General features: G+C 40.8%; 1 protein-coding gene and 1 long non-coding RNA gene across 4 annotated transcripts; one reads left to right on the forward strand and one right to left on the reverse strand.

Moving 5' to 3' along the window:
* The first annotated feature begins 3842 nt into the window (after positions 1-3842).
* Positions 3843-27069, forward strand: tacr2 (tachykinin receptor 2). Of its 3 annotated transcripts, XM_044136498.1 has the most exons (8): positions 3843-4007; positions 4467-4620; positions 5458-5753; positions 24890-25084; positions 25762-25912; positions 26000-26119; positions 26199-26275; positions 26354-27069. In XM_044136498.1, exons 2-8 carry the CDS (start codon positions 4486-4488, stop codon positions 26643-26645), a joined length of 1266 nt encoding a protein of 421 aa, XP_043992433.1. In that variant the 5' UTR covers positions 3843-4007; positions 4467-4485; the 3' UTR covers positions 26646-27069. The 3 variants fall into 3 exon arrangements, with proteins under 3 accessions (XP_043992433.1, XP_043992441.1, XP_043992451.1); XM_044136506.1 differs by lacking the exon at positions 3843-4007 and having other exon boundaries at positions 4484-4996; XM_044136516.1 differs by lacking the exon at positions 3843-4007 and having other exon boundaries at positions 4532-4620; positions 4937-5753.
* On the reverse strand, positions 11884-23178 carry LOC122842545. The gene is made up of 3 exons (XR_006372576.1): positions 23021-23178; positions 22831-22945; positions 11884-11994 (listed from the first exon to the last, which is right to left on the reverse strand). It is a non-coding gene; the product is annotated as an uncharacterized LOC122842545 (long non-coding RNA).
* Positions 27070-27828: the final 759 nt, after the last annotated feature.

Here is a 27828-nt window from a genome sequence, read left to right on the forward strand (position 1 = left end):
TTCCTCAATATTAAGGAATAATTGACTTAAAACAAACTCATATCGTCATGAAGAGTTACTAGTTGCACCAAAAACTACCTGGATTTTATATTATGAATGCCTACTTTATATTTAAATATTAAAGGAGATTTGTTCTGCAGTTCATTTTCTGTGTTGGTTTCTGAATGGATATGGAATTGTTGTGAACAACTTACTGTTATTTAATGATATTATTGTTATTTATTATTTGTTTCATCCATCCATCCATTTTCTATACACCCTTTGTCCCTAATAGGGTCGGGAGGGGTGCTGGTTCCTCTCCAGCTAATGTTCCGGGCGAGAGGTGGGGTTCACCCTGGACAGGTCGCCAGTCTGTCGCAGGACAACACAGAGACATACAAGACAAACAACCATTCACACACACACTCACACCTAGGGAGAATCTAGAGAGACCAATTAACCTGACAGTCATGTTTTTGGACTGTGGGAGGAAGCCGGAGAACCCGGGGAGAACCCACCATGCACAGGAAGAACATGCAAACTCCATGCAGAAAGACCCCGGGCCGGGAATCGAACCCAGGACCTTCTTGCTGCAAGGCAACAGCTCTGCCAACTGCGCCACTGTGCAGCCCTATTATTTATTTAACTTTAGTTATTTAATTACGTTTTCCTGTTTAATGTTGTTGGTTGATCTACTTTTCTCCTCATCTGCACCATAAAAAAGATTTTTACAGTTTGTTTTTATGAATAGTGACAAAAACAGTTTGAATCCCTCCAAGTTGTATCTCAGTTGCTTCCTGTTTCCCAGTGGGATCTCCGACTTCCGGCGTTGAAGATTTTTCCGACTGGGAAGTTGGAATTTCACATTTCTGAGTAGAACTGGAACGCATCATGAGTTCTGTTCTCTCTGCATCAAAGATTTTCCTCCACCAGATTCACCGGTGCCTCTGGCGTAGAAAATACATTTTTTAAACATCAATAAAGACATCAACAACACATTTTTGCAATTTGCCATCTTTTTTTCTTTTTCTTTTGTCTCTTTTCTGATGATTTGAAGCAGGCTGTAACTGAAAAGACACAATCAAAGCAAATAAACTGTTTTTTTCCCCCAGTAATAATATTCAACAGTAAGTGCATTGTTGAGGCTTTTTTTTTTTAACACCGTGTCATTTTTGCATGAATCCTGCCATCCATTTTCTTTCTATCATTCCCTCTTCTCTGCATTTTCTTTGAAAAAATTTGTTAATTTGTCACATGTAATCAAATTAACGAGGAGGACATGCAAACTCCATGCAGAAAGAAATAATTATAAAATAATTATTTGGTTTAAATTGCAGCATTAAATTCAGTTAAAACTCACAATTCAAGATTAATGAATTTAAAAAATAATGTTTAGACAACTTTAATTTCTGAGTTAAAACCAAAGTAATTTTTGTGTTGATTTAAATTACATTTTTAAGGCAGCAGGTGGATGTTCATTTTCGATTTAAACCATCTTCATATGTTTTACAGTGTTGTTGCTGTTAGAGGAAAACAAGCAGAGTGTTTTGATATTAAAGAAATTAAACTGTAAAATACAGTCTCTAAATTCACTGCACCTCAAACCTTGAAGTAGCTGGGCTGCAGCAGCAGAGGAGTTTTTCTGCTAAAAACAGAAAATAAATGCTACAATATTCACAGGCTCACCAAGATTGGACAGTAACAGATTGAGGAAAATCACCACCACCCTGGCAAAGACTGTTAGAAAAACACACAGAATGAGTTTTGTTGCAAACTGCTAAAGCTTTCATTTCTTCTTCCCTCCATGTTGGCCTTGGCCCTGCTACCCATGTGAAAGCGCCCACATGCTGCCCATACTGTACACACACACACAGACACACACACGTGCACGCACGCACACGCCCACACACACAGAGAGACAGAAAGACAAAAAGTGCAGTCAGCTAAATTTTTCTTCTTTCCTTCTTGTCAGTGTCAACACATGCACCTACTTTCACTTCTGGGGAAAAGAGCAGACCCGAGGAATTACAAAAAAGTGGCAGTTTGGTGACAATCATGGGAATAAAAAACAGAAAAAAAGAGAGAAAAGAGTAAAAGTGGTTAGAAACAGGCACCATCAGACTGTTTGCTCAGCAGGACATGAAACGCATGCACAAGATGACATCACTCCAGCTGCAGCATTACAATCCACAGCCAGTTCCCATTACACCATTATTATGTGAGCGCTCAGTATTCATAGCTTAGATTACAGGCGTCTTCAAACCCAGCTGTCACTTGGATCCCAGTTTCACTCCTGAGAGGTTTCCTCACCTGCACAGTTGTGACACTTTGATGGCAACAATGACTGGTGATAAAAACGCCACAGTGACAAAACACTTTAGTTTTTAAGTTCCTGTGGTGGCGCCGTAATGGTAAGGTAGCAAATGTAACAAACAGACTAGGATTATATAAGCAAAAGCTAAAGAGATAAATATATCAAGATAATATCAATTAATTAAATAGAGCAAAGAAAGCTGAAGCTACAGGTGGATGAATGACACTTTGAGATATAAACCATGTGAAGGTGCAATCAGAGGAGAGTGCAGCAAAGCATCAAAGTCTGGTCTGACAGAATAAAGCCGAAAATGTCCTCCACATTTCTGAAGAAAACATTTTTTTTCTCTTTTGCCACAGGGAAGCTCAGAGCTTTACAGCCGCATCCTAAAAACAGGGTGATAACAGAGATGTTGAGTTTAACAGCACTATTTTTAACTCCATGTCTGCTTCAGGAATCTAACTCTGGTGCAGAGAGACTCCTTATTCCATACAGGCAAACCAAAATGTCCGGAGAACAGACCGATTACGCTTATGCAAAACTGGAAAGAAGCAAAATAAATTTACTGAATGTCTTTCTGCACCACCGCATCCATCATGCATAGTTAAAAACACTCATCTGTCCTGGGTTATCTCTGCACCATAAGCAAGCTCTTTAATTTATAAATCTTCTAGTTAACTGTACTAGCTTTGTAAAGTTTGCTTCCACAGTTTTTCTGGCAGTAAAACAGCAGCTCAAAACCAAGAGAGTAAGTCATAAAAATTAGGTTCTGTGGTTTGTTGATGTGTTTTGCTGCTCAGCATCTGTTCCTGTTAAAAACTATAGAATATCTTGTGGAAGACAGCATCTGAAACCAAAAGTTTACAAACCAATAAACGACACTTACACCAACATGTCTCTTGTTAGAATTACCAAAATTATTTCAAAGATTTATTTACTATTGCCTTCACAATCAGAGTGACTACTATCTCTTAAAAACAACAGGAGAAAAGCTAAATTGTCATGACAGAAAGGAACTTTAAATTATCACTGGAAACATATATATAGAGACACAAACTTACCGATTATCTTAACAGGAGCAAACAAGGGGAAACATGAAAAGAGTGAACAAGAGAAGGAGGTTAAATAGTGAGGGGACGAGTGGAAACGACAAAAAAGAGCTAAACATAGATCAGTGGATGCAGCTGGGGAAGGGAGCAAGTAAAGAAAAACGAGGAAACGATAAATAAGTGTTCACTTCTTCCTTCTCCTTTTCAGACAGAACAGTGGTAAACAAATAATTTTTGTTCTAGGTTAGGTATGTTTTTGTTTTTCTCTGAAAAATGTCCCCAAACCTTTTCTCCTTTGTGCCAATGTAAACATCTGAAATGCTATTTCATTCCCACATTCACACTTTGGGAACCGGCTGATCACACTTCCTCCCCGTGGTTTTTGCGCTGTCCGCGTGGATTAAGGCTCAGCGCACGCGGCTCTGCGTCGCAATGTCCGCGCGCCTTATCTGTGGAGGAGCGCGTCAAAGCTTGTAACACATTCCAGCAGAGGCAAAGCGAGAGATGCAGCGCCAACGTGTTTGTGTGAGAGCGCGAAGAAATGCATGAATGGAGTCTTGGTCAGAGTGGCCATTACGCACCTGGCGTTTCGTTTCTGACCATTATCAGCTATGGAGCGGAACATCTGGGGTTAGTTCTCACGACATAATCGGGGCTACAGAGAGGTAAGACAGATAACACTAGGAATGTTTTATTGTGTGTGTTTGAGTCGTTGCTGCAGACATCCACTTTCTGCACAAATTGGAAGAGTCTGTTTTATTGTATTTTATGTGTTTTAGTTCAAAGAGGAACAGTTTCTATTAATAAATAAGTAACAGGGGAAACCATTTAAAATATAATTGGACTATTAACTTCACAAATAAATGTATTATCCGAATTTATTATTTTTAATTTAAATAAAGACAGGGATGTGATGGATGAACAAACCCATTCCTCTATATTATTTTAGAGTTTGAAAGCTTTTTAACATGCAGAAAGATAAATTGCAACGTGAATTTGTACGGATTCCTGAAGGCGTTCATTTCCTAATGAGAGCTCCTTCATGAGGACGGGCTGTCCGCCACCCATTGTTCCTCATTACGCACAGCGGATTCTCTAGTTATCCATAAAGTTTCTGCCACCAGGTGAAAAAAGGGAGTGAGAATGGATGCCGAGAGTCTGATTAAACACTTCCAGCGAGACCCGGAGGTCACTTTAATGCCGCTGTCAGTCACCTCTGACTGGCTGGACGACGGAAACGAGACCACCGGGAACCAGTTCCAGCAGCCCGACTGGCAGGTGAGAGAGGACGCAATGAATGAGTGAGTGATTAATCAAGAGGTTAAATCACTTCAATATTTCCGTTCAAAAAGTAAAGAAAGAGTGATATGTTGATGACTCAAATTAGTTCCTCAGAAAATGTGAATGATAGCTGAGACTAATAAAAAAATTTTTTTAATAGAAATTGTCTGGAATAGACAGCTAATGATGTAGCAAATGTCCTGCTTCTGTTTCGATGTTATGTTGTCCTTTCTCTCATGTTTCCACTAATGGGCTTGTAACCAGTTGATCAGCTGGCTTGTGACGTCAGTGTCGTGTTGTGCGGTTTTTGTAGCTGGTCCAAATGCAGACGGGAACCTGGAATTGACGTGCAAAGCATTTTTAATGGAGAGAGGTAAACTTAAAGACACCTGGATGGTTGCAAATGGTGACGCAAGAAACTGCAACGGAAGGATTTATTTGTATTGTATTTTAGCTTTTCTTATTAAATCACCATATTCTGTCGCCACCTCTGTCTCTGCATTTGGGTCCAACATCAACCATTTAACACATCATAACAAGATAATATTAAAATTTTGGGAATAACTGAATTTATTTGGCTTTTCCAAAGTTCTGAATAAATTCACAATTAAAAGTAGCAGAAACAATCACTTCGTATCACTTTGTGTGTGTTAAATACACAAGTTGACCATTTTAAGCGGATTTACTGAAATAAATACACTTCCTGGTGATATTCTAATTTATCAGGATTTGTCTGAAAGAGACAGATTGCAACTGATAATGGTTCAACTCTTCGTTTCCCAGTGTTCTCCTCCCCTCTCCTGATTGTCTTCCTCCTCCTCCTCTTCCTCTCAGGTGGCTCTGTGGGCCATCGCCTACTCCCTCATCATCCTGGTGTCCATCACCGGGAACGTCACTGTGATCTGGATCATCCTCGCTCACAGACGCATGAGGACCGTAACCAACTACTTCATCGTCAACCTGGCTTTTTCGGATGCCTCCATGGCAACGTTTAACACCCTCTTCAACTTCGTCTATGCGCTTCACAACGACTGGTACTTCGGCCTGGGTTACTGCAGATTTCAGAACTTCTTCCCCATCACGGCCATGTTTTCATCGATATACTCAATGGCTGCCATCTCAGTGGACAGGTGAGATCATGTAAACAATCAGCTTGTCATAGCAAAGTTGATGTGCCATAATAAAAGCTCTTGGTCTCTTTTTGGTAATGTGGGAGCTGCTTTGTTTAGTAGAAACACAAAATTCAGTGTTTCTAGTGCAAACATGTCAAAACAAAATTCAGTGTCTCAAAAAAAAAAATCACAAAGTCTTAAGTATTTTTTGTCTAGGGTAAATACCTTGGTACACTTGAAATACAACAAAACTAACTTACAAGTAACATTTCAGCAAGAAATAAGATCTTATTTTAAGTTATTAATTCCTTAGTGTTGATGAAAAAGCACTAGATACATTGGCAGATTAATTTACTTATAATAAGGGAATAATGTCTTGTTATAAGTGAAATAATCTGCCAGTGGAACAAATAAGGAATTATTTACTTAAAATAAGCTCCTATATCTTCTTGTCAGTTAGTTTTGTCTTATTTCAAGTGTACTAAGATATTTTCACTAAAAAAAATACTTGGTAAGATTTTGTGTTTTTACAGTGATATCAACCGACTAAAAACTATTTCCATGTACTTTACAGTGTGCTTGGTTCCAGATGTGTTAGGATCCTCAATTAAAGGGGAATAAACCAAGGCCAAAAATAGAAGGATTTCATATCGCGGGGGCCTAGTTTATAAGTAATTAAATCTATAAATGTTGACATAATCTGTCAAGGAACTAGTACTTTTTCATCAAAATTAAGGAACTGTTTACTTAAAACATACATCTTGCTGAAAAGTTACCTGTGAGTTAGTTTTGTCTTACTAGAAACTGGTCAAAAATACATGGTAAGATTTTGCTTTTTTTTTTTTTTTTTTGGTAATAATGGCAAACAATTTTACTCAGAAGTGCAGAATTGAATTGGAAAAAAAAAAAAACAACCGACATAAAACTAGCTATGTTCTTTTGCTCCTTTTCTCATTTGCTTTGCTCATATTGCAGAATTTCACTTCAAATCAAAGCTTTGTTTTTTAAATGTTGGCATTTAAAGCAACTAGAACATATTAGATTTATGAAGAAGCCTTTCATTTTCTAGAGGTCTCAGTTTGCATATTTTCTTCCTAGATCACATAGCACCTCTTTGTGAAAATCATTTAGTTACACTCTATGAGCAGAATCACTTGAAATCATGTTAAGCAGCAGCCACACAAACTAAGCTGCAGCATGGAGGAGATGTGGGTCAACACACAGCTGCAACACAGATGTTATTAATGCTTACTGAAGCATGGATGGTCAGTCTGCTGATGGTGAGTCTGTGCTCTCTGTATCTACTATGCGGTCCAAGTTTCAATTTTAAATTCACTGCAGAGTAAAGGATGATATTTCTATTTAATTCGGTTTGTTTTCCCAGAACTAATTCACACCACATTTTGTCTGAAGGCGCTTCACTAAAGAGCGACCGGGAGAAGAGCTGGATCAATAACAATATATATGGTGATAGACATGCGGTTAATATAGATTAATAATACATCTGCTACAATATTTAATTTTCAATATATGAGATATTTATTAAACTCTGATCCAGAACCGCACAGCATTCTGGGAGATTTAGCCGCTCAAACTCTCACATCCAGCTAAGCTAGGTTGGTGGGATCAACTAACTCTCTCACTCTTCTGTTACCTAGCAACTCACTCACTCTTTGGTTACCTAGCAACAACTTGTTGGGTAACTGGCACAAATAAAAAGCAGTTCAAGGTTTTGCCACAGGTGGCTCATAACTGCTTAAAACACAAAAGTGTAGAGTGAAAACTGTGGATAAAAGAGGAAAGGTCACGTCTTCAGTGTGGCAGTATTTCAGATATTTAAAACAAAAAGCTTATCAATTATTATTGATATTAACAAATATGAAATACGTACATTGTGGTAAGTTTTTCAGCCATATTGTCCAGCCCTATCTGGGAGTTTGAAAAAAAGAAAAAAAAGAATATAAATACAACGAACATAGAGGCCTTGAATCAGAAGTAATTTCTGTTACACTTATGCAGCCAAAAGTGACCTTACATTCTTCTGCCACTGTTTAAATCACAGAGTTAAAGTCAGCATGACTTGTGTTATTTTGGTGAAACCAACCCTGGGTCAAATATGGACGAATCCAGCTCTAGTTTGATTTAACCCAACAAGCATTGTTCTATACGTTTGACTCAATACTGAGTTAGGTTTTCTCTCCAAAAAATGGCTTAAAGTTAAAATGAATGTTCTAGTGCTGCAGGCCTCTGTCTCCAGCAGGCAATTAAATAGGTAGGGTGCACTATGGATGGGCCATCCCAGGGAAAATGATGGTGCACTTTTACCCTGGGGCAATTTATAGTTTACAACTGAATGCAGAAAACAAAATTAATGGTCAACGTACAATCCTCAACCACTGTCTTGGTTCTTTTTAACGTCAGAACTGCCTTTGTTGTTTGTGGCAGACATTTAACAAGGTGCCTCTTACAATCCTCAGAGGTTCTGGTCCATATTGACTTAATGGTATCACAGAGTTGCTACAGATTTGTCAGCTGGACATCCATGACACCGATATCCATTTCCACCACATCCCAAAGGTGTTAGATTGTGTTTACAGGTTGTGGATTTCTTAATTCGGGGAACTTTTTGTTATGATCAGGAAACCCGTTTAAGTGAACTGGTGGAAGCAATCATCAGATGATGGGTACGCTTTGGCCGTAAGGAGATAGAGACGGTTAGCAACAATACTGTGGTGTTGCTCTAAGGGATAATAACAGTGACCATGAAAAATATACCACACAATATCACACCACTTGCTACAGATTGAATTACTGACATACGACAGGATGGATCCATGATTGGTTTTCTGATTTTCTGGCCCGTTCTGATCTGAAATTGAGACCCATCAGACCAAGCAGCGTTTTTCTAATCTGTTTTTTTTCCAGTTTTGATGAACCTGTGTGTCAAGTTTTTTTTTTTTACTCTCTTAGCCACATTCACTTCTGGCCAGATTTGAAAAGGCTTGCTTCCTCCAGAAACACACAGAACCAACTCAACTCAACTCAGCGGCATTTTCTTATTCATCTGTTTTCTTTTAGGATGGGTCTCACCAGCAGGGCATCATTAGTAGGTTGATAACCTACAAAGAGACAAGAGAAACACTAATAAGCTCATTTTACCTTTTAATCTCTTAAGTATTATTTTAATACTTAAGATATACTATATTATATTATTATATTAAGTCATTCTTTTAATAATTTACTTTTGACTTAACAGTGAATGAAACCGGTAAACAAACTGCATATTAATAATATGTGTTCAAACACATGACAAACATTGAATCAAGCAATCAGAAAAAATATTTAGTTTTCTGAATTAAACATGAATCATATACATTTTGAATAATGTCCATTATTGCAAGTTTATTCTTCCTGGTAAATTAGAGTTATTTCTTTCCACTGTCACCATATACTTACTGAAGGAGGAGGGATTGGTGCAAAGTTAGTGACTCAGTGCAATCAGCTGGGCTTCCATTGATAACCATTATAAACAAAGTTTGACTGCAAGTGTATTGCAAGTAGTACCAAGTTGGCTCTGAATAAAACATAATTTCAACATACTGATATGACTGAGATAATCTAATGATACAAATAATGATTTTCAGCTGTTCTGGAGTAATTTCAGGTGAAATGTCTACATTATTTATTTATTTATTTTAGCTAAATAAACTTGCATAATACAATTTAACTGAATTAACTTAACAACCTGGGTCACAATGTTTGATTAAAACTGTCCAACTCCCATCCCTTCAGAAAAAGCAGCATATAGGTTAGAGAAATAACATTTTTATAATGTAAAGGTTTGGACTCCTCTTATTGTAGACACTCTATATTTAGGAGAAGTAGAATATTTTGTCAAGGAGAGAAAAACAGAGTGCTTTTTTAATGGTTCAGAGCATATGTGAGATGGAAAAAAATACTAGATAATTTACTGTAGATCAGTGGAAAGTGTTTCTCACAGAAAAACAAGGAGAAGACTCAGAGTGTTTATAATAGGAACTGTCACATTTCATGGTCATTTTAAGCTGAAACGTTGTAAAGCAAGTGCTAAACCCTGGGTGTTTATTGGTTAGTACTCTGTTGCTTTGGAAAAGACCAAAAGGCCACGAATGAAAAGATATTTTTATAACAATGTTTCAAGACAATGAAGAGAGGTTTTCTCATAATCTCTGTGAAGTATGAACAAAGTTTCAAGATTTTGGATGAACATATCTGGATATTCTGCGACAGGCTGGCGACCTGTCCAGGGTGTACCCCGCCTCTCGCCCGGGACGCAGCTGGAGATAGACACCAGCAACCCTCCCGACCCCATTAGGGAAGAAGGGTATACAGAAAATGGATGGATGGATGGATATCTGGATATTCAACCTGAGGAAAAAACAACAATTTTCTTTTTATATCTAGAAAGCATTGCAAAGTCAAAAGAGCTAAAAAAGTTTCTTCTAAAGAGTTAAGAGCAACTTATTGAAGCTGAAAATGTTACACCAAGAAGCAAATAGTAAACCAAACTACTGTCATTCACTGTTATAGGTCATTCACTCAGGGAAAATGAGTGAAGATGCTCCAGCACAGCACGAAAATGGCTGATTTTCACTCCTTAATCTTCTAGTCATCGTGATCAGAATACACAATTAGATTTTTGGTTATCAAAAGATAAAACAGAAATGACCACTTTTGATCTCGACCAAATCTCATCACAATAATTTCATGCTCTGCCGGTCTCAGTCTCCGTAGATTTAAGCATGAAGCCAGTCCTTCATTGGGATACGTTTAATTTATCTAAAACAATAGTGCAAAGTATTTTAAGATGTGCTTGGAGTGAAATGTCTTTATTAAGACACTTTACGCACACTTTAAAATGTATTATATGTAGTTTTGAATTATTCTTTAATCACAGTGGCAGTCCACTTTCTCCAGGGAGAAAACCCCATTATTCTCAAAATTTTTATATAAAAGGACTCCTCAAATTGAGTTATTATTAAGCTGGGTTAAAGAGTGACATCCAAGCAGAATGTAAAAGAATTATGAAAAGCAAGCAAAACGCAGAAAAACACACAATCATAGCTGCTGAATGCCTTGAAGAAGGATATTAAAAACATGTCGCCTTTATGCAAATCAAATTATGCAATATCTCACTTCATCAGTCATGAAACACTCACCATGAATGGTTCAGATGTGTGATTCACAGGCTTAGCCTAATGATTAGACCATGACGAGGACACCACTCAGTAATCCTGTTTTGCTGAAAATGTCTAGTATTGTTCTTCATTTTCACAATATACATTATTCTGACCTCTTTACACTTATATGCTAAGTAGAATTTGCATCATCAGTGATTTATTTACAATTATATGTTAAGAATAATTGACATTATTATTATTATTATTATTATTATTATTATTATTATTCGCTGAATTTAACATGATTTAGCATGATTTAATTTGGAGAGAGGAAGTCTTTTATTTTGAAGAATGCTTAACAGGATCTAATTTTTGTCTTTCGTCACTATCTTGCCTTCGGTTGCTAGGATACGAACTGTTCTTGCCGTTATCGGCTGTCGCTGTTGTTTGTTCAGTAAAAACTGGACAGAAAATATTTAGCAAAGTACATGTGAACCTCCGTCATGATTGAAGAAACTTTCGCTCCGTAATATACACTGTAAAACAAAACGCCTCTAATTTCTCTAACAGCGGCAGCTGCGCTTATTAGCCACATTATTTTACCGTAGAAGTATGTGTGACCAGCAGAGGGGGTTGATCTTTTTACACAAGACGCACCAGAGCACGGAGTAGTCTACAATGATTTATTAACAAATTCCATTAAAACATTTTTCCTTTAAAACATGGCCTCAGGCCCACTACTCAGCCCCTAGAAGGAAAAGGCATCAAAATAAGGACAATTTAAGTTATTCCCAACAAAATGAATGAACAAACAAAACATGCAATGCAAAAGAAAACAAATTAGTAAAACAAACAAAGGAAAGCAAACAAATTAGTAATTTAAATAATAAACAAACAAACGGCAAAGAAAAGAACACAACCACTGCAACCGATGGGACAAATTGTCATTGTCCGACTTCTAATGTCTTTTCACGGGGGCCTTGCCCGCTCGCCAGCCAATAGCGTCAGCAGGCTCCGTCGAGAGCGGCCCAAACAAAACCGGCAAGACAAGACAAGACAAGACAGCAGGAGCGTCCAAGCGCTGCAACTCTGAAAGAATCCTAAATTAGAAAACTCGTTAACCCCGGATTCAGGTAAAATAAATTAAATTCTAAACCGGTAGCTTACCCAGATGTGGTGACACAGCCGACCAGGAGGAGCGGATCAGCAGGCGAGGGCTGGATGGAAGCCGCCACGCACCAACCTCCAACTGCAGCCGCCAACGCCAACTGCGCAACGCTGCAGAAACGCACGGCAGGTATTGCACCAGAACCCGACAACAATCCCAGCCCAGATGGCAAAAATGGCACTTACTATTTTGGATGAGTGGATCGAGCACACCAGCCACTTGGGCAGCCAACATACAGCAAGGAAACAAGGCACATGCACCTCGCAGCGGACTGCTCAGCTTTAAAGCTATCTGCCCCGCCCACCAATCAGTCGCTACACCTGGTGTGTGTAGTTGGGAGGGTGGAACACCATCCCACCACATTCTACCCCCCGGTGTTGCATCGTCGCCCCGACGATGAATCTACAAACCTCAGCACCAAGGACGAAAAACTGCTAACTGGGAGTTGGAGACTGGCTGACTAGATCCTGCAGTATGACCCACAGGTCGAGGAAGATGATGGACATTCAGTATGCTGACCAGCCCTGAACGAACAGTGCGACGAAAGGGTAGAGGAGCTGTCCCAGAAGTTTGAGCAGGGTGACCATGTCCTGAAGCAACCTGTGGAGCTGCAGAGGTGGATGGTACTGAAGTATCGGGAACCAATAAGCACAAATCATCCTCCATAGAGTCATCCAGCCCCCCTGAAGGAAAGGTAGGTTTTAACTGCAGGGGTACTGGCGTAGGCTCTGGCCCAACCCGAGCTTTCAGCATGTCACGATGCACCTTTCGAGTTCTCTGCAAATCACCTACAGGAGCCACAGTATAAACCGGCCCTCCAGCTGTTGGGGCCCTCACGACCTGATGGATAACCGGGCTAAAGAGGTCCTGGATTTTATGGCGACCTCTAGCACTATGATCGCGCAGGTAAACCAACTGTCCCTCCTGCAATGGAACCTCCCGGATGCCCTGATCATGATGCTCTTTTCTACGCCCTGCAGCTGCCAACAAGTGATCCTGAGCATGACGGAACGCCATAGTTAACCTGGTCTGATGCTCAGCCAGCCAGTCCACCACTTCACCTGGTGCAGGGTCCCGAATGCGACCCAACAAGAAATCCACAGGCAGGTGAGGTTCACGGCCAAACATAAGGAAAAAAGGAGACTCGCCAGTGCTCTGATGAGGGGTAGTGTTATAACAGAAGAGTACTTGTGGAAGACAGGAAGCCCAATCCCGCTTCCTAGATGTTGGTAAAGTGCGCAGCAGGTTATGAAGTGTTCTATTAAAGCGCCACACTGCCCGTTTCCAGCTGGGTGGTAAGGGGTAGTGCGCGACTTTTTAACCCCATACAGGTTACAGAGCTGCTGAATTAATGCACTCTCAAAACTCCTACCCTGATCTGAATGAATGCGACTTGGAATCCCAAATCTAAAGAACCATTCAGTGAGCAAAATCTGGGCAACAGTGGCTGCCTTCTGATCCCGAGTTGGAACAGCAATGGTGTACTTACTAAATACATCAGTAATTACAAGAACATTTTCCAGGCCATTTTGTGAAGGCTCCAACATGGTAAAATCCATGGCAACAATCTCGCTTTGGCGAGAAGCCAACAAATGACTCATGAAAGTGCCAGAGCTAGATGGTACATTTTTAGCAACCTGGCACCGTTGACACTCTTGTACCCACTTTTTGATGTCATTAGACATCCCAGGCCAGTAACAGCGCTGCCGTACCAACTCTGTGGTGCGCTCCACACCCTGGTGTCCATGCTCTTGATGTAACTGAGTCAGAACATCCGGTTTAAGAACTGACGGCAAAACCAGCTGTAAGACCTCCTCACCACCATCTGACCGATGGACCTGACGGTACACCACACCATCTCTCCACGAGACGACCCCACTGTCTCAAAAGAACCAAGGATAATTTGGGAAAGCGCTGCCTCTCCTCAGGAGTAGGATAAACCTGCCTCCTCCAAAAACCCAAAATGTCCTTCAGGAGAGGATCAGCTTCCTGCAAAGCACAAAGATCAGACACAGAATGAGACGGCAAAACAGTCACCATAGATTGGGTTACTGACAATGGAGCAGGAATTGGGGCACACTGAAGAGCCTCTGGGACAGAGGTACATGACAAGAGTTCTGCCAGGCTGGCACCTGATGTTGGCTGGCGGGAGAGCGCATCAGCATTATTATTGCTGCGTCCAGAACGATACTTAATATCGAAATCAAAAGCAGCAAGTTGAGCAACCCAACGGTGCTCCATGGCACCAAGCTTGGCCGACTGAAGATAACTCAACGGGTTGTTATCTGTGTAAACTATACACCGGTGGCCAAAGTGATAATCCCTGAACTACTCAGTCATGGCCCATTTTAATGCCAGAAACTCCAACTTCATAGAGCTATAATTAGCCATGTTACGCTCTGAAGGTTTAAGACCTCGACTGGCATATGCAATGGGCCTCACTCCATCCTCTGTTTCCTGTGACAGTACTGCCCCAAGTCCACTGTGACTGGCATCAGTCTCTAGAATGAAGGGACGTGAAAAATCAGCATATGCCAACACTGGTGCAGATGTTAATTTAACTTTTAAGGCCTCAAAGCTCTCCTCACACTCCGATGTCCAAGCAGATTGAAAAGCCTGGCCAGACCCCTTCCTGGGCTTTGTGCCCACTTGTTGTGCCACCAGCCTATGAAGAGGACCCGCTAGCCTAGCAAAACCCTCCACAAAACGCCTGTAATAACTTGGTAAAGCCCAAAAGAGCGAAGCTCTGAAACATGTGTGGACGTGGCCATTTAGCCACTGCTTCAGTCTTGGCTGGGTCTGTAGCTACACCTTTATCTGAGATAAGGTGCCCCAAGTATTTAACCTGTCGCTTGAAAAATGAACACTTTTCAAGCTTTACCTTCAGACCTTCCTCTGGAGCCGAGCAAGAACCGCTTTCCAGACGCTCAATGTGCTGGGAGACTGAACCTGAAAACACAATGATGTCATCCAAATACAAAAGAAGAGACTGGCACTGCTGGTCCCCAAACATCCTCTGCATAAGACGCTGAAAGGTACTAGGTGCATTACAAAGCCCGAAGGGCATACGGTTCCACTCAAAGAGTCCAAATGGCGTACAAAAAGCAGTTTTTGACTTGTCCTGTTCTGACACAGGCACCTGATTGTACCCACTGGCTAGATCTAGGGTGGAAAACCACTGGGCCCCAGAAAGATGGTCCAGGCTTTCCTCAATGCGAGGCAATGGGAAAGCATCTTTTCTCGTCTTACTGTTAAGCTGACGGTAATCCACACACATACGCAGGCTGCCATCTTTCTTCCTAACAAGAACGATGGGAGAGGCATAAGGACTGCTGCTTTCCCTTATTACCTGGTTCTGTAGGAGCTGGTTGATGTGTGACTTGGCAGCCTCGTACTCTGAGGGAGGGATACGTCGGTACCTCTGCCTGACCGGGACCTCATCCAACAGGGGAATGTCATGGGACACCAGATTAGTGCACCCCAAGTCACCTTCATGAGCTGAAAAGACAGAGCTGTACTTCTGTAGAAGCGACTGGACCTGCCTTTGTTCAGTTTCTGTCAGTGCAGACAAATCAACAGAATCAAGCAAACTCTGTTCTGGACCAAGGGCAACCTGGGAAGAAACTGTAGCACAGGGCCTTATTTCTGTCACATCACGGGGCAGGCTAACCACTTCAGTTCGACTCAACAAACCAAGGTGAGTTCGGGGATAGAGTACAACATCAGTTGTTCCAAAATTCAGGACAGGAACATAAGCAGTACCGTGCACAGCCTGAATGAGACATGGAGAGGCTAATAAGCCAGCTGGTAAGCCAGACTCTGGAGGCTCAAACAATAAAACCTGACCAGCAAGTTGTTCAGGGCAGGTTGCAGCTACAAATTTCATAACCCCACCAGTTATCCTCACTGGTCGAGGGCCCCGGACCCTAACAGCACCAGTCAACTGTGCTGGGGACTTAGCTGCTGCTTGATGACACTGCTGCAGGGCCTCCACAACTGGACCAGGAGACTGTGTTACTGAAGGTAAATCAAAGAAAGAGCCTCCATGTGCCCCAAAAAGTTCTTGGTAGACACGATTAATTATGTTCATTCCCAAAATGCCAGGAACAGAAGAACCAACATTAGTGGGGTCCTTCACAACCAGAATTCCACAATGAGGAAGCACTTTGTCACACAGAGTGACATCCAACTCTAAATAGCCAATGTATGGGATGGAAAGACCATTGGCTGCCCGAAGCTGCAGCCAGTGACATGACTGAAGGCCATCATGCCCCAATGATGCAAAATGTTCCTGAAAACAGCTCTCGGTGATTGTCGACACCATGGAACCTGTATCTACTAAACAAGTAACAGAGACACCACTCATGACGACATCAATGACTGGGCAGGATGCCAACAATTTTGACGCGGCTGCTGTTTGCGAGCCTGCTATTCCCCCACCTGAGTTGTGGCTCAACAGCTCAGTGGGTGCTAGTTTTCCGCCTGGTTAACATTAGCTGGTCTTGCCACAAAGTTACTCCGCTCACCATCACACTCTCTGGCAAAGTGACCCGGCTGTTGGCACCTGTGGCAGACCACAGAACCTGGACGAGGATGTCGCACTTGTGGTAAAGGAGTCTGCAGAGAAGCAATACACTGGGTGAGTTGATTAATCTGTTCTTGTTGCTGTTTTAGAAGTTCCCTTAATTCACTAAACTCAGAGCAGGCAGCAGTAGGTGGAGTTAGCTGAGAGCTGCCATCCACCCCGAACTGCAGCCCATATGTAGAAGGGAGAGAATGACTACGCTCCCTAGCGCCACCTGGAAACCCTTGCCTCTCCCACCGAATTGCCTCCCCACGCACATCCAACAAGGTGGCAGTGGGATGACCCCGAACATACTGCTTAAGTTCCCGGCGGAGAGCACTATCCAACACATGTTCTACAAACTGGTCACGCAGCAGAATATCAGCATTCAACAACCCATCAGGAGCATTCTGCTTAACTGGTTCCATAAGGGCCATCAATGCTAGGGAAAACTGCAACAGTGTTTCCTCCTCCTGCTGTTTCCTAGAAAAGAATGCATGCTGAAGAGTTACATAGGACTCGGTGCAACCATACAACTCCCTCAAAATAGCCAAGATCTTAGCTGGATCATTCCTCTCTGCACTGGTGCGGTACTTTATTTCCTCCCTTGCCTCCCCCTCTAGATGATCAAAAAGGAAGAAAGCCTGGTCTGCCGTTGACAAATGGCGGGCCCGAATACACGATTGGGCCTCCTCGATCCACTCACCAATCCCAATGCCAGTCCTACCACCGAACATGGGACATCGCCGGTCCCCGGGCACAACCACCAACCGCTCAGCAACTACAGCGCCAGCAGGCATGACACCACCAGCCACAGCTGGGGAAGGAGCGGCGCCCAGCGAACCTCCAACAGTCACATTCTGCTGACCAACTCCATCCACCGGGCGGCCTGCCACCTCCTCCATACCTGCAGGGGAAGACTACCAAAAGGAAACGCGAGAAAAAAAAACAAAACAATGAAAATAAATCCTGAACCCACAGTTAAGTCTTACTTGGATAGCTACTGCTGTCTTGTAACACCATGAATAAAAACACAGCTAAGACCCTAAACACACACAAAAAAACAAAGACAAAACAAAGACAAGTGTGATGATTGAATTATGCTCATGTCCACTAGGTGGCAATCATGAGTTCATGTGAATGCATAAATGTAAAGAACAGGACAACAGAAGGAGGCTAGTCTTGGGTGACACACCTGTAAGGAACCTGTGTGAGCAGACGCATGATGAGACTTTAATAAAAGTGTCTGAGCAATACAAGAGGCCTGGTCATTATCAAACACGAATATAACATGGTGTCAGGAGTGAACTGAAAGGCCGACCATGGAGCTGAAACCGCCGGAGAGCTTGAAGCTGACGGGAAACGTGGATGAGCATTGGCGTGCCTTCAAACAACGCTTTCAACTATATGTCGCCGCAATGGGTTTGGAGACAAAGCCGGACTCAAGAAAGGTAGCGATGTTGCTGACCATTGCGGGAGCGCAGGCTTTGGATGTCTACAACACTTTTGTGTTTGATGAACCAGAAGACAAAGAAAAGTTGGATGTTGTGCTAAGTAAATTTGATGCTCACTGTTCACCTAAGAAGAATGAATGCTATGAGAATCGTGTTTCGTTCCCGAATGCAGACTCAGCATGAACCCTTCGATAACTTTCTGACAGATCTGAAAGTAAAAGCTCAGTCATGCAATTTTGGCTTGCTGAAGGACTCGATGATCAGAGATCAGATCGCCTTTTGGTGTGCGTGATGGGAAGCTCAGAGAGAGACTGCTGAGAGAAGTCGAATTGACCCTGGAAACGGCTGTAAAGATGTGTCGGGCGAAGCAGCTTAACTGTCTCTGCAGCAAGTGAGGACATTTTCTGAACTTTCAACGGGAACTACTTCACAGTTCAGTGACGGAGCAGCGGCAGTCGGAGTTGTGTCCAGCCAGAGAAACCGCAATGCACAGAGGAGGAAACTGCCGGAGGAAGCCATTATCAACTGTAAGCGCTGTGGGTCACGGCATAAAGTGAGACAATGTCCTGCTTATGGTAAGCAGTGTTATAATTGCCGTGGAAAGAATCATTTTGCAGAGCAATGCTTTATGAAGACGAAAGAAGAGAAGAGGAATCGTGTAAACTTAGTGGAGGAAACTGACTTAAGTGACACATTCTTTATTGGTGTTGTGAACTTTGAAAATGAGTCAGAAAAAGTGCAATGTGTGGACAGAGATGATAAATGGATAGTTCCTTTGTTAATAAATGGAGCCACAGTTCAGTTCAGATTGGACACAGGTGCTAAGGCGAATCTCATTAGCATGTCTGATATTAAAGAAATGCAAGTAAAACCTCATATAAAAGACGTAAAGTCCGGTCTAAGAGATTATAATGGACAATTAATTGAGTGCATTGGCACTTGTCAGCTGAATGTGACAGTTAAAGGAACAAAACATCTTGTGTTCTTCTCAGTTGTAAAAGAAGATCGTGAGTCACTTTTAGGTGATAAATCATGTGAAGAACTTGGACTAGTGAAAAGAGTATATCAGATAAACACTGAATTGGATGAATCTAATAACCCTGTGGATGTAATGCTTCAGGATTATGAGGACATTTTTCAAGGATTAGGTGCTGTACCTTGCACATACAAGATTCAGCTGAGAGAGGGTGCTCAACCTGTTGTGCATGCTACACGTCGCATTCCAGCACCACTGCGAGAGGGGTTGAAAAATGAGTTGGATAGAATGACCAGCTTGGGAGTCATTCAGAAAGTGGAAGAGCCCACAGATTGGGTTAATTCTATAGTGATTACAAAAAAAAAGAATGGAGAATTAAGAATATGCATGGATCCAAAAGATCTAAATGAGAACATCAGGAGAGAACATTATCAAATACCCACTCGAGAAGAAATAATCAGTGAGATGGCTGGAGCAAGATATTTTACCAAGTTGGATGCAGCACAAGGGTTCTGGCAAGTGAAACTGGATGAAAACAGTACCAAGTATTGCACCTTTAACACACCTTTTGGAAGATACTGTTTTTTAAGACTTCCTTTTGGGATAAAATCGGCACCAGAAATATTCCACAGAGCGATGGAGCGGATCATAGAAGGCTTGGATGGAGTGAGAGTTTATATTGATGACATCATTATTTGGGGATCAACAGTTCAAGAACACAATGACAGATTGAGACGCGTCATGGAGCGCATACAGAAAAATGGGCTGAAGCTTAATAAAAATAAATGTGAGTTTGGCGTCAAAGAAATTAAGTTTCTTGGAGACAAACTATCTGCCCAAGGTGTTCAACCAGATGAAGATAAAATAAAAGCTATCCTGAAGATGCCACCGCCTGTCGACAAAACGGGTGTTCTACGCATCATGGGGGTGATTAATTTTATAGGAAAATTCATTCCCAATCTGAGTGCAAAGTTGACAAACATTCGCAAACTCCTGAACAACGATAGTCAATTTCAGTGGACAGACGTTCATGAACAAGAGTGGAAGGAATTAAAAAAATATCTGACTACTGAACCAGTGCTCACCTTTTACGATCCAACTAAAAGAATAAAACTGTCTACAGATGCTTCAAAAGATGGGCTTGGAGCAGTTCTTCTTCAAGCTGAAAATGAACAATGGAAGCCAGTGGCTTATGCGTCCAGAGCCATGACCAAAGCTGAATGCAGATATGCTCAGATAGAAAAAGAATGCTTAGGGCTGGCTTATGGACTAGAACGGTTTCATAACTATGTGTATGGTCTGCCATCTTTTGTAGTTGAAACAGATCACCGACCCTTGGTTGCCATCATAAAGAAACATCTGAATGAGATGTCACCAAGGATTCAGAGACTTATGATGAAGATGCAGAGGTATGACTTTACATTGATCTACACTCCAGGGAAACATCTGATTCTTGCTGATGCTCTGTCTAGAGCTCCTACAGACATTAGTGTGAGTTCAACTGAAGAGGAGATTCAATGTCATGTGAATTTGGTGTCCACTGTGTTGCCTGTGTCAGATGGAAAGCTACAGCAAATAGTTGAGGCAACAGCTAAAGACACAGAGCTGCAGTTAGTCATACAGAATATGGATGAAGGATGGTCAATAGGCTCATGTTCACAGTTTTTCAATGTTAAATCTGACTTAAGTATTGTGAATGGACTGTTATTGAAAAACAACAGAATTGTGATTCCACAAGTGTTACGACAGGACATTCTACAGCGGATTCATGAGGGTCACCTAGGCATTGAAAAATGTAAAAGAAGAGCTAGGGAATCAGTTTTTTGGCCTGGACTAAATAAGGACATTGAGGTGCTAATAAACAAATGTGAGACGTGTCAGACATTTAGGAACAAACAGAGCAAAGAACCTATGATTATAACTGACATTCCTACATCACCATGGATGAAAGTGGGAATGGATTTGTTTCATTTTAAGGGTAAAGACTATTTAGTGATCATTGATTACTTTTCAAATTATCCTGAGATGGCTCTGTTAGCTCATATGTCATCAAATTGTGTCATAACACATGCTAAATCAGTCTTTGCAAGGCATGGCATTCCACATATTGTGGTAAGTGACAATGGACCATGTTTTAGTAGCAGAGAATGGCAAAAGTTTGCAGAACAGTATGATTTTGAGCATGTCACATCAAGTCCACATTATGCACAGTCAAATGGAAAAGCGGAGAAAGGGGTTCATATTCTTAAGCAACTTTTAAAGAAAGCTGCAGATAGCAACTCTGATCCGTATTTAGCTTTATTAAGCTACAGATCTTCACCATTGCAATGTGGATTTTCACCTGCTGAACTTTTGATGAATCGGAAGATTCGTACAATTTGCCAAGTTATGACAGTAATGAACAAGGTGCAAAGAAATCGTCAAAGTTGGAGTACAGGTTACGAAAGCAGAAAGCAAAACAAAAGTCATATTATGACAGATCAGCTAAGATTCTACCCCCGTTGGCATATAAGGACCCAGTTAGGATTCAGGATGATGCGGGATGGAATACTAAGGCAACTATTCTGCAGGAAGTAGCTCCACGTTCATTTGAAGTGAAAACTGAAGATGGACAAGTTTTGAGACGAAATCGTCGCAGTTTGTTGAAAATTCCATTAGAGTCTGTTGATGAGTCGAGTGAAGTGTCAGAGGATTCTCAGATTATTCCTTCAACTGCACCACATTGTGACATGGACAGTATTAGTAACGATCCACCTGTGTTAAGAAGATCTACCAGAGTGGTAAAAAAACCGGATAGACTGAATTTATAAAAAAAAAAAAAAAAAAAAAAAAAAGAGGGGGAGGAAAAGGTTGAAATGTATAAGTTGAAATGTCTGTAATTTGTAATTCATGTTTTATCTGTCTCATGCAATGTATGTTTGATAGAATTCTGTTGTAATATTCTAACTTTAAAGAAAGGAGGATGTGATGATTGAATTATGCTCATGTCCACTAGGTGGCAATCATGAGTTCATGTGAATGCATAAATGTAAAGAACAGGACAACAGAAGGAGGCTAGTCTTGGGTGACACACCTGTAAGGAACCTGTGTGAGCAGACGCATGATGAGACTTTAATAAAAGTGTCTGAGCAATACAAGAGGCCTGGTCATTATCAAACACGAATATAACAACAAGTCCGTGTTCAATGGTGCATCCTGCTCACAGCGCCAAATGTGACCAGCAGAGGGGGTTGATCTTTTTACACAAGACGCACCAGAGCACGGAGTAGTCTACAATGATTTATTAACAAATTCCATTAAAACATTTTTCCTTTAAAACATGGCCTCAGGCCCACTACTCAGCCCCTAGAAGGAAAAGGCATCAAAATAAGGACAATTTAAGTTATTCCCAACAAAATGAATGAACAAACAAAACATGCAATGCAAAAGAAAACAAATTAGTAAAACAAACAAAGGAAAGCAAACAAATTAGTAATTTAAATAATAAACAAACAAACGGCAAAGAAAAGAACACAACCACTGCAACCGATGGGACAAATTGTCATTGTCCGACTTCTAATGTCTTTTCACGGGGGGCCAGAGGAGTCGTGCCCCGCTCGTTCGGCCAGCCCAAGCGTCAGCAGGCTCCGTCGAGAGCGGCCCAAACAAAACCGGCAAGACAAGACAAGACAGCAGGAGCGTCCAAGCGCTGCAACTCCGAAAGAATCCTAAATTAGAAAACTCGTTAACCCCGGATTCAGGTAAAATAAATTAAATTCTAAACCGGTAGCTTACCCAGATGTGGTGACACAGCCGACCAGGGAGGGAGCGGATCAGCAGGCGAGGGCTGGATGGAAGCCGCTCGCCGCACCAACCTCCAACTGCAGCCGCCAACGCCAACTGCGCAACGCTGCAGAAACGCACGGCAGGTATTGCACCAGAACCCGACAACAATCCCAGCCCAGATGGCAAAAATGGCACTTACTATTTTGGATGAGTGGATCGAACACACCAGCCACTTGGGCAGCCAACATACAGCAAGGAAACAAGGCACATGCACCTCGCAGCGGACTGCTCAGCTTTAAAGCTATCTGCCCCGCCCACCAATCAGTCGCTACACCTGGTGTGTGTAGTTGGGAGGGTGGAACGCCATCCCACCACATATGCATTTTACCGTCTTTTACGTAATAAATATGGATTTTACTGCGCTTGTACGGTGAAATTCTGGCGTTTAAACGGATTTCACCGCATGTATACGCCAGAATAGAGATGTTCTTCTGGCTCTGGACCTTGGACTGTCGGCACATACAGTATACCACCCGCCTAAAAGTTGTCAGGGACTAGCAATCTATACTGCCGTTGAAAATAATTGTGTGTGACCATTTTGTCTGTAGATTGGATTATGTTGTGTTATTGCTCCAATGTCAGCTGGTTAGGACATACCCAGAGGCAGACAATCAGGTTTCATTTGTTGGCTTTCTGCAGTGTGGTAACCGTCTGCAAAACAAACCTGCTTTTCATTTCCTGTCACTAATACAGATGTTAACGCCATCCAGTGTAGCACATTCTTTTTTAAATTTCATTTTGTGGTGTTATAGCCCATTTCTCATTCTGTATAAACTTAGCACAAAAAGCTTGAAAGTTGTTCCTTACTAATGTATTTATGCCCTTTATCCATCTTTATACATTTTCACACATCACAAACACAAAGTTCAATGTATTTTGTTGTGATTATCTGTGTTGGACCAAAACGCAATAGTAAGTAAGATAGAAATTTGTGGAGAACAGGACTAATAATTGTCCTGTCAACAGATTTTTCCACCTAGGGTCACCATGCCACTACATGGCCTTTTAATCTAAACGCCATAATTTGGGAGTTTTGCATCTACTTTCCATTTTCAGAGGATTAAACGTCACAACTTTAACTCTAACCAGTCTGGTTTGTTCATCTGTGTTGTTCTTCCTCATGTCAATTTTAAGAATTCTAGTTTTTTTTCCTCCATTGCCTTGTTTTTTTTTTTAAAGCTTTTTGAAGCAGTTTTTAAGTGGTTGTGTTTATGTATGTATCGCTGTTGTTTTCTCTACCTTTTTACATGCCTCTTGGGGATAAATAATGTTTTATTGTAGCGAACTGAATCATATCAAATCCCAAGTAAAATGTGGTATAAAATTGCAAAATAACTACATTTAAAGATGGGTTTGTATACTTTTGCAAGGCACTGTCCCTTATTTAAAGCTGTAGTATGTAACTTTTATTAAAAAAAACATATGTGTTTTTACATATTTGCTGAATGTATCACTTTATCATGGCTGTATGGTATGAGACAGATTGCAGAAAAAAAAAATCGAGCTCCTCTGCATTCTCCTGGTGCTAGCTAGAAGCAACCAATCAGAGCCAAGAGGCGGGTCTTAGGGCTGTTAATAATCCCTGTTTGTGCGCTGCTCATCCCTCCTACTACAATACAACTTTTCCCTGCCAATAGAACCTGTTGTGAATATTCAGGTTAGTTATACAAGGATGATTGTCAGCGCTAAGACCCGCCTTCTGGCTCTGATTGGTTGTTTTTTGTCAAATTTTCTGAGGGCAAAAGCAGTACAGGGAGGTGGAGGAGATTGATTTTTTCACAGATTATCTGCCTCATACTGTCACAACATGATAAATATGGAAAAGAAGAAACATTTTTAAAATAAAAGTTACATAATGCAGCTTTCAGAGCAACATTTTTCTTAAAGATGTAGTTCTCAATTAACTTGAGGGAATGTTTGTAATTAAATGTCTGTCCAGGCAGAATATAGTCTTTAGGGAATCCTGTTTCTTACTTTAAAATAATTATTTCCTCTGGCTCTTTTCAAGGTACATGGCGATCATCCACCCGCTGAAGCCTCGCCTCTCCTCCACCTCAACAAAGGTGGTAATTGCCCTGATTTGGATTGTCGCCTTCTCGCTGGCTTTCCCTCAGTGCTACTACAGCGTAACGACATTTTACAACCCCAGGACGGTGTGCATGGTCGACTGGCCGGATGATTACGGAGGAACCCACCAGCTAAGGTGAAAGACGGAGACAAAGTGAAATACACACACAGGGAGAATGAGTCAGATTTCTATGTGTGTTTTGTGTATTTATACACAGGATTTACAGGGTGTCGGAGGATTTGGTTTCTTTTTTTGTCATATTTCAATTGCCTCTCTACTTTCTCTATATGCAGAGGTGGGTAGAATACCCAAAAATTGTGCTCAAGTAAGAGTAGCACTATTCAACATGGGTTTACTCAAGTAAAAGTAAAAAGTAGCCATCCACAAAATAAGACTAAAAAGTATTTGGTAAAAAGTCTTCTCAAGTACTGGGTAATTGAACAAATTATCAATAACGTAATATTTAAAAATTACATCATCAAACGGAGCAAAATCTGAAGTTAAGTGAAATTTTTAGTATTTTAAGGACCAAAATGACAATAATTCACATAACTAACAAAAAAAAAACAAAATCGGGTAATTTTTTTCCCCAAAATCAGTTTCTTTCAATAAAAAAAACATAAAACTTTAACAAAAACTCCAGGTGTGTGTCTGGTGAATTTTTGGTTAAAACATGTTTGTTCTTCATTCACTCAAGTAAGAGTAAAACGTACAGTGTTGTAAAAATATTCCTATATTTTGGTTATACTCAGTTACATTTTACAGGTAAATGTAACTGAGTAAATGTAACGCAGCTCCGTCTGTGTGTTCAGTTACCAGTTTGCGGTGATATTGCTGATCTACTTGCTCCCCCTGCTGGTCATGTTGGTGACCTACAGTTTGGTGGGTCGCTCGCTGTGGGGCGGACACATCCCCGGAGAGGCGACCGAGCATTACCACAGCCAGATTACAGCCAAGAGAAAGGTCACCACGCTTCTCCGGCTCATTTTATCTGATTTTAAGCTGATATCTCATTCATTTGTTCTGCATCTGTAACTTTCCGTGCTGCAGGTGGTGAAGATGATGGTGGTTGTGGTGGTGACTTTTGCCCTCTGCTGGCTGCCTTACCACGTCTATTTTATTCTGGGGTCGTTTAACAGAGATATTTATAAGCAACATTACATTCAGCAGGTTAGACGCAGATTTTCTGTTTAATGTGAGTTAATTATTTCATAATTAAACAACTCATCTCTTGCTGTCTCTTTGTCAGGTGTATCTGGCTATTTTCTGGTTGGCGATGAGTTCCACTATGTATAATCCAATTATTTACTGCTGCTTGAACCAAAGGTAGAATTTAAAAATATTTTAGCCATTTTACACTAACAATACAAGCTTTTGAATAACATTTCCGTCTCCTTTCTTCAGGTTTCGGGCCGGTTTCCGTCACGCTTTCGCTTGGTGTCCCCTCATCAAAGTGTCAGAGGAAGACAAGATGGAGCTGCAGTACACGCACACCTTCAGGGTCACAGTGACACGCAGCCGCCGCAGTGACACCTCATCCATGCACGCCTCCATCAAAGCAAGCAACGCAAACTCAGAGAAAGACGCTTGCTTACAGCGGAAAAAGTTCCCATGCAGCAGTCAAAACTCCCATGTGATTACGAAGCAGGACGACTGCAGACCCCCACCGTCTAAGATGGTGACTCACGACCTCTGACCTCTGAGCCGCATCATGTTGAAAACACAGCAGAAAGAGCAGGAGCTGAGGAAGACGTTGGAGAAAGATCTGCTCAGACTTGGAAATCTACTGAGGGCTGTTTGTAAAGTTACAGAATAAAAACTACAAATATGTTTTGTTTATTCAGCCTGACACAGAGAAAACAAATATAGTGTTAATCATTTCAACGTCGTATTTTCACCATGTTGTTCATACATTTATAAATGTCAGAGGTCCAAACAAAATATTTAACCTGCAACCTGGATATTTAGATCACAAGCTAAATATTTAGTAACCTAGATATTTAATTAGCAAGCTATAGATTTAGTTTGAAAAATATAAAATATACATGTTTAGCTTGGAAATTAAAGGTTTAGTTTTGAAAATAAATATTTAGTATGGAACTAAATATTTAATTAGCAAACTAAATAATTAGCATCCTAAGTAAATATTTTATTCACAAGCTAAATATTTTGTTTAAAAACAAAATATTTAGTTTTCAAACTAAAAATTTTGTTTAAATATTTTAAAAATAAATATTTAATTTAAATATTTGGTTTAAATATTAGTTTAAAATATTTATTTTAGAAATGTATTTAGTTTTTGAAGTAAATACTTAACTAAATATTTATTTTTAAAATTAAAGATTTAGTTTGGATCTCTGGCATTTATATAAATATTACCAAAATGGTGGAAATGTGACTGAAAAAATGAACACCCAAATTTTGTCTATGGAAGGCTGAATAAACCAAAAATATTGCTGTTAATTTTTTTTTTACCGTGTAACTTTACAAACAGCACTCCATAGAAATCAACAACATGATGAAGGTATTCTTGTTTTTCCTCATGGTGTCGTGAATCTCATGCTCATGTTTTACAGGGATTTGGAAAAGTATTCACACCCTTTGTTTGTTTCTCGCATTTTGTCTCTTTACAGCCACACATTTTGCAGCATTTAATTGGGATTTTTTTTTTTTTTTTTTTTTTGCGATGAATCGACATTAAATGTTGCATAATGGTGATTCCTAGCGGAGTGTGACTCAGACCTGGTGTTTGGGGTCCCACAGGGCTCTGCTCTAGGACACCTCGTTCAGATGATGACTTTATTAGTACAAGTGAACCATAGAAAACTTCAGAAATAAAGCCAATTTCTAAAGTTAGCTTTATATTTAAAAGGATTTCT

Source organism: Gambusia affinis, linkage group LG02 (genome assembly GCF_019740435.1).
Source record: "Gambusia affinis linkage group LG02, SWU_Gaff_1.0, whole genome shotgun sequence".
In the NCBI taxonomy this organism is placed as follows: Eukaryota; Metazoa; Chordata; class Actinopteri; order Cyprinodontiformes; family Poeciliidae; genus Gambusia; species Gambusia affinis.

Bases quoted from the DNA above. Each gene is read 5' to 3' on its own strand.
- tacr2 (XM_044136498.1), top strand. From the start codon at position 4,486: ATGGATGCCGAGAGTCTGATTAAACACTTCCAGCGAGACCCGGAGGTC. The intron at 5,754-24,889 runs GTGAGATCATGT...GCTCTTTTCAAG, and splicing joins GCTGCCATCTCAGTGGACAG to GTACATGGCGATCATCCACC. The intron at 26,120-26,198 runs GTTAGACGCAGA...TCTCTTTGTCAG, and splicing joins AGCAACATTACATTCAGCAG to GTGTATCTGGCTATTTTCTG.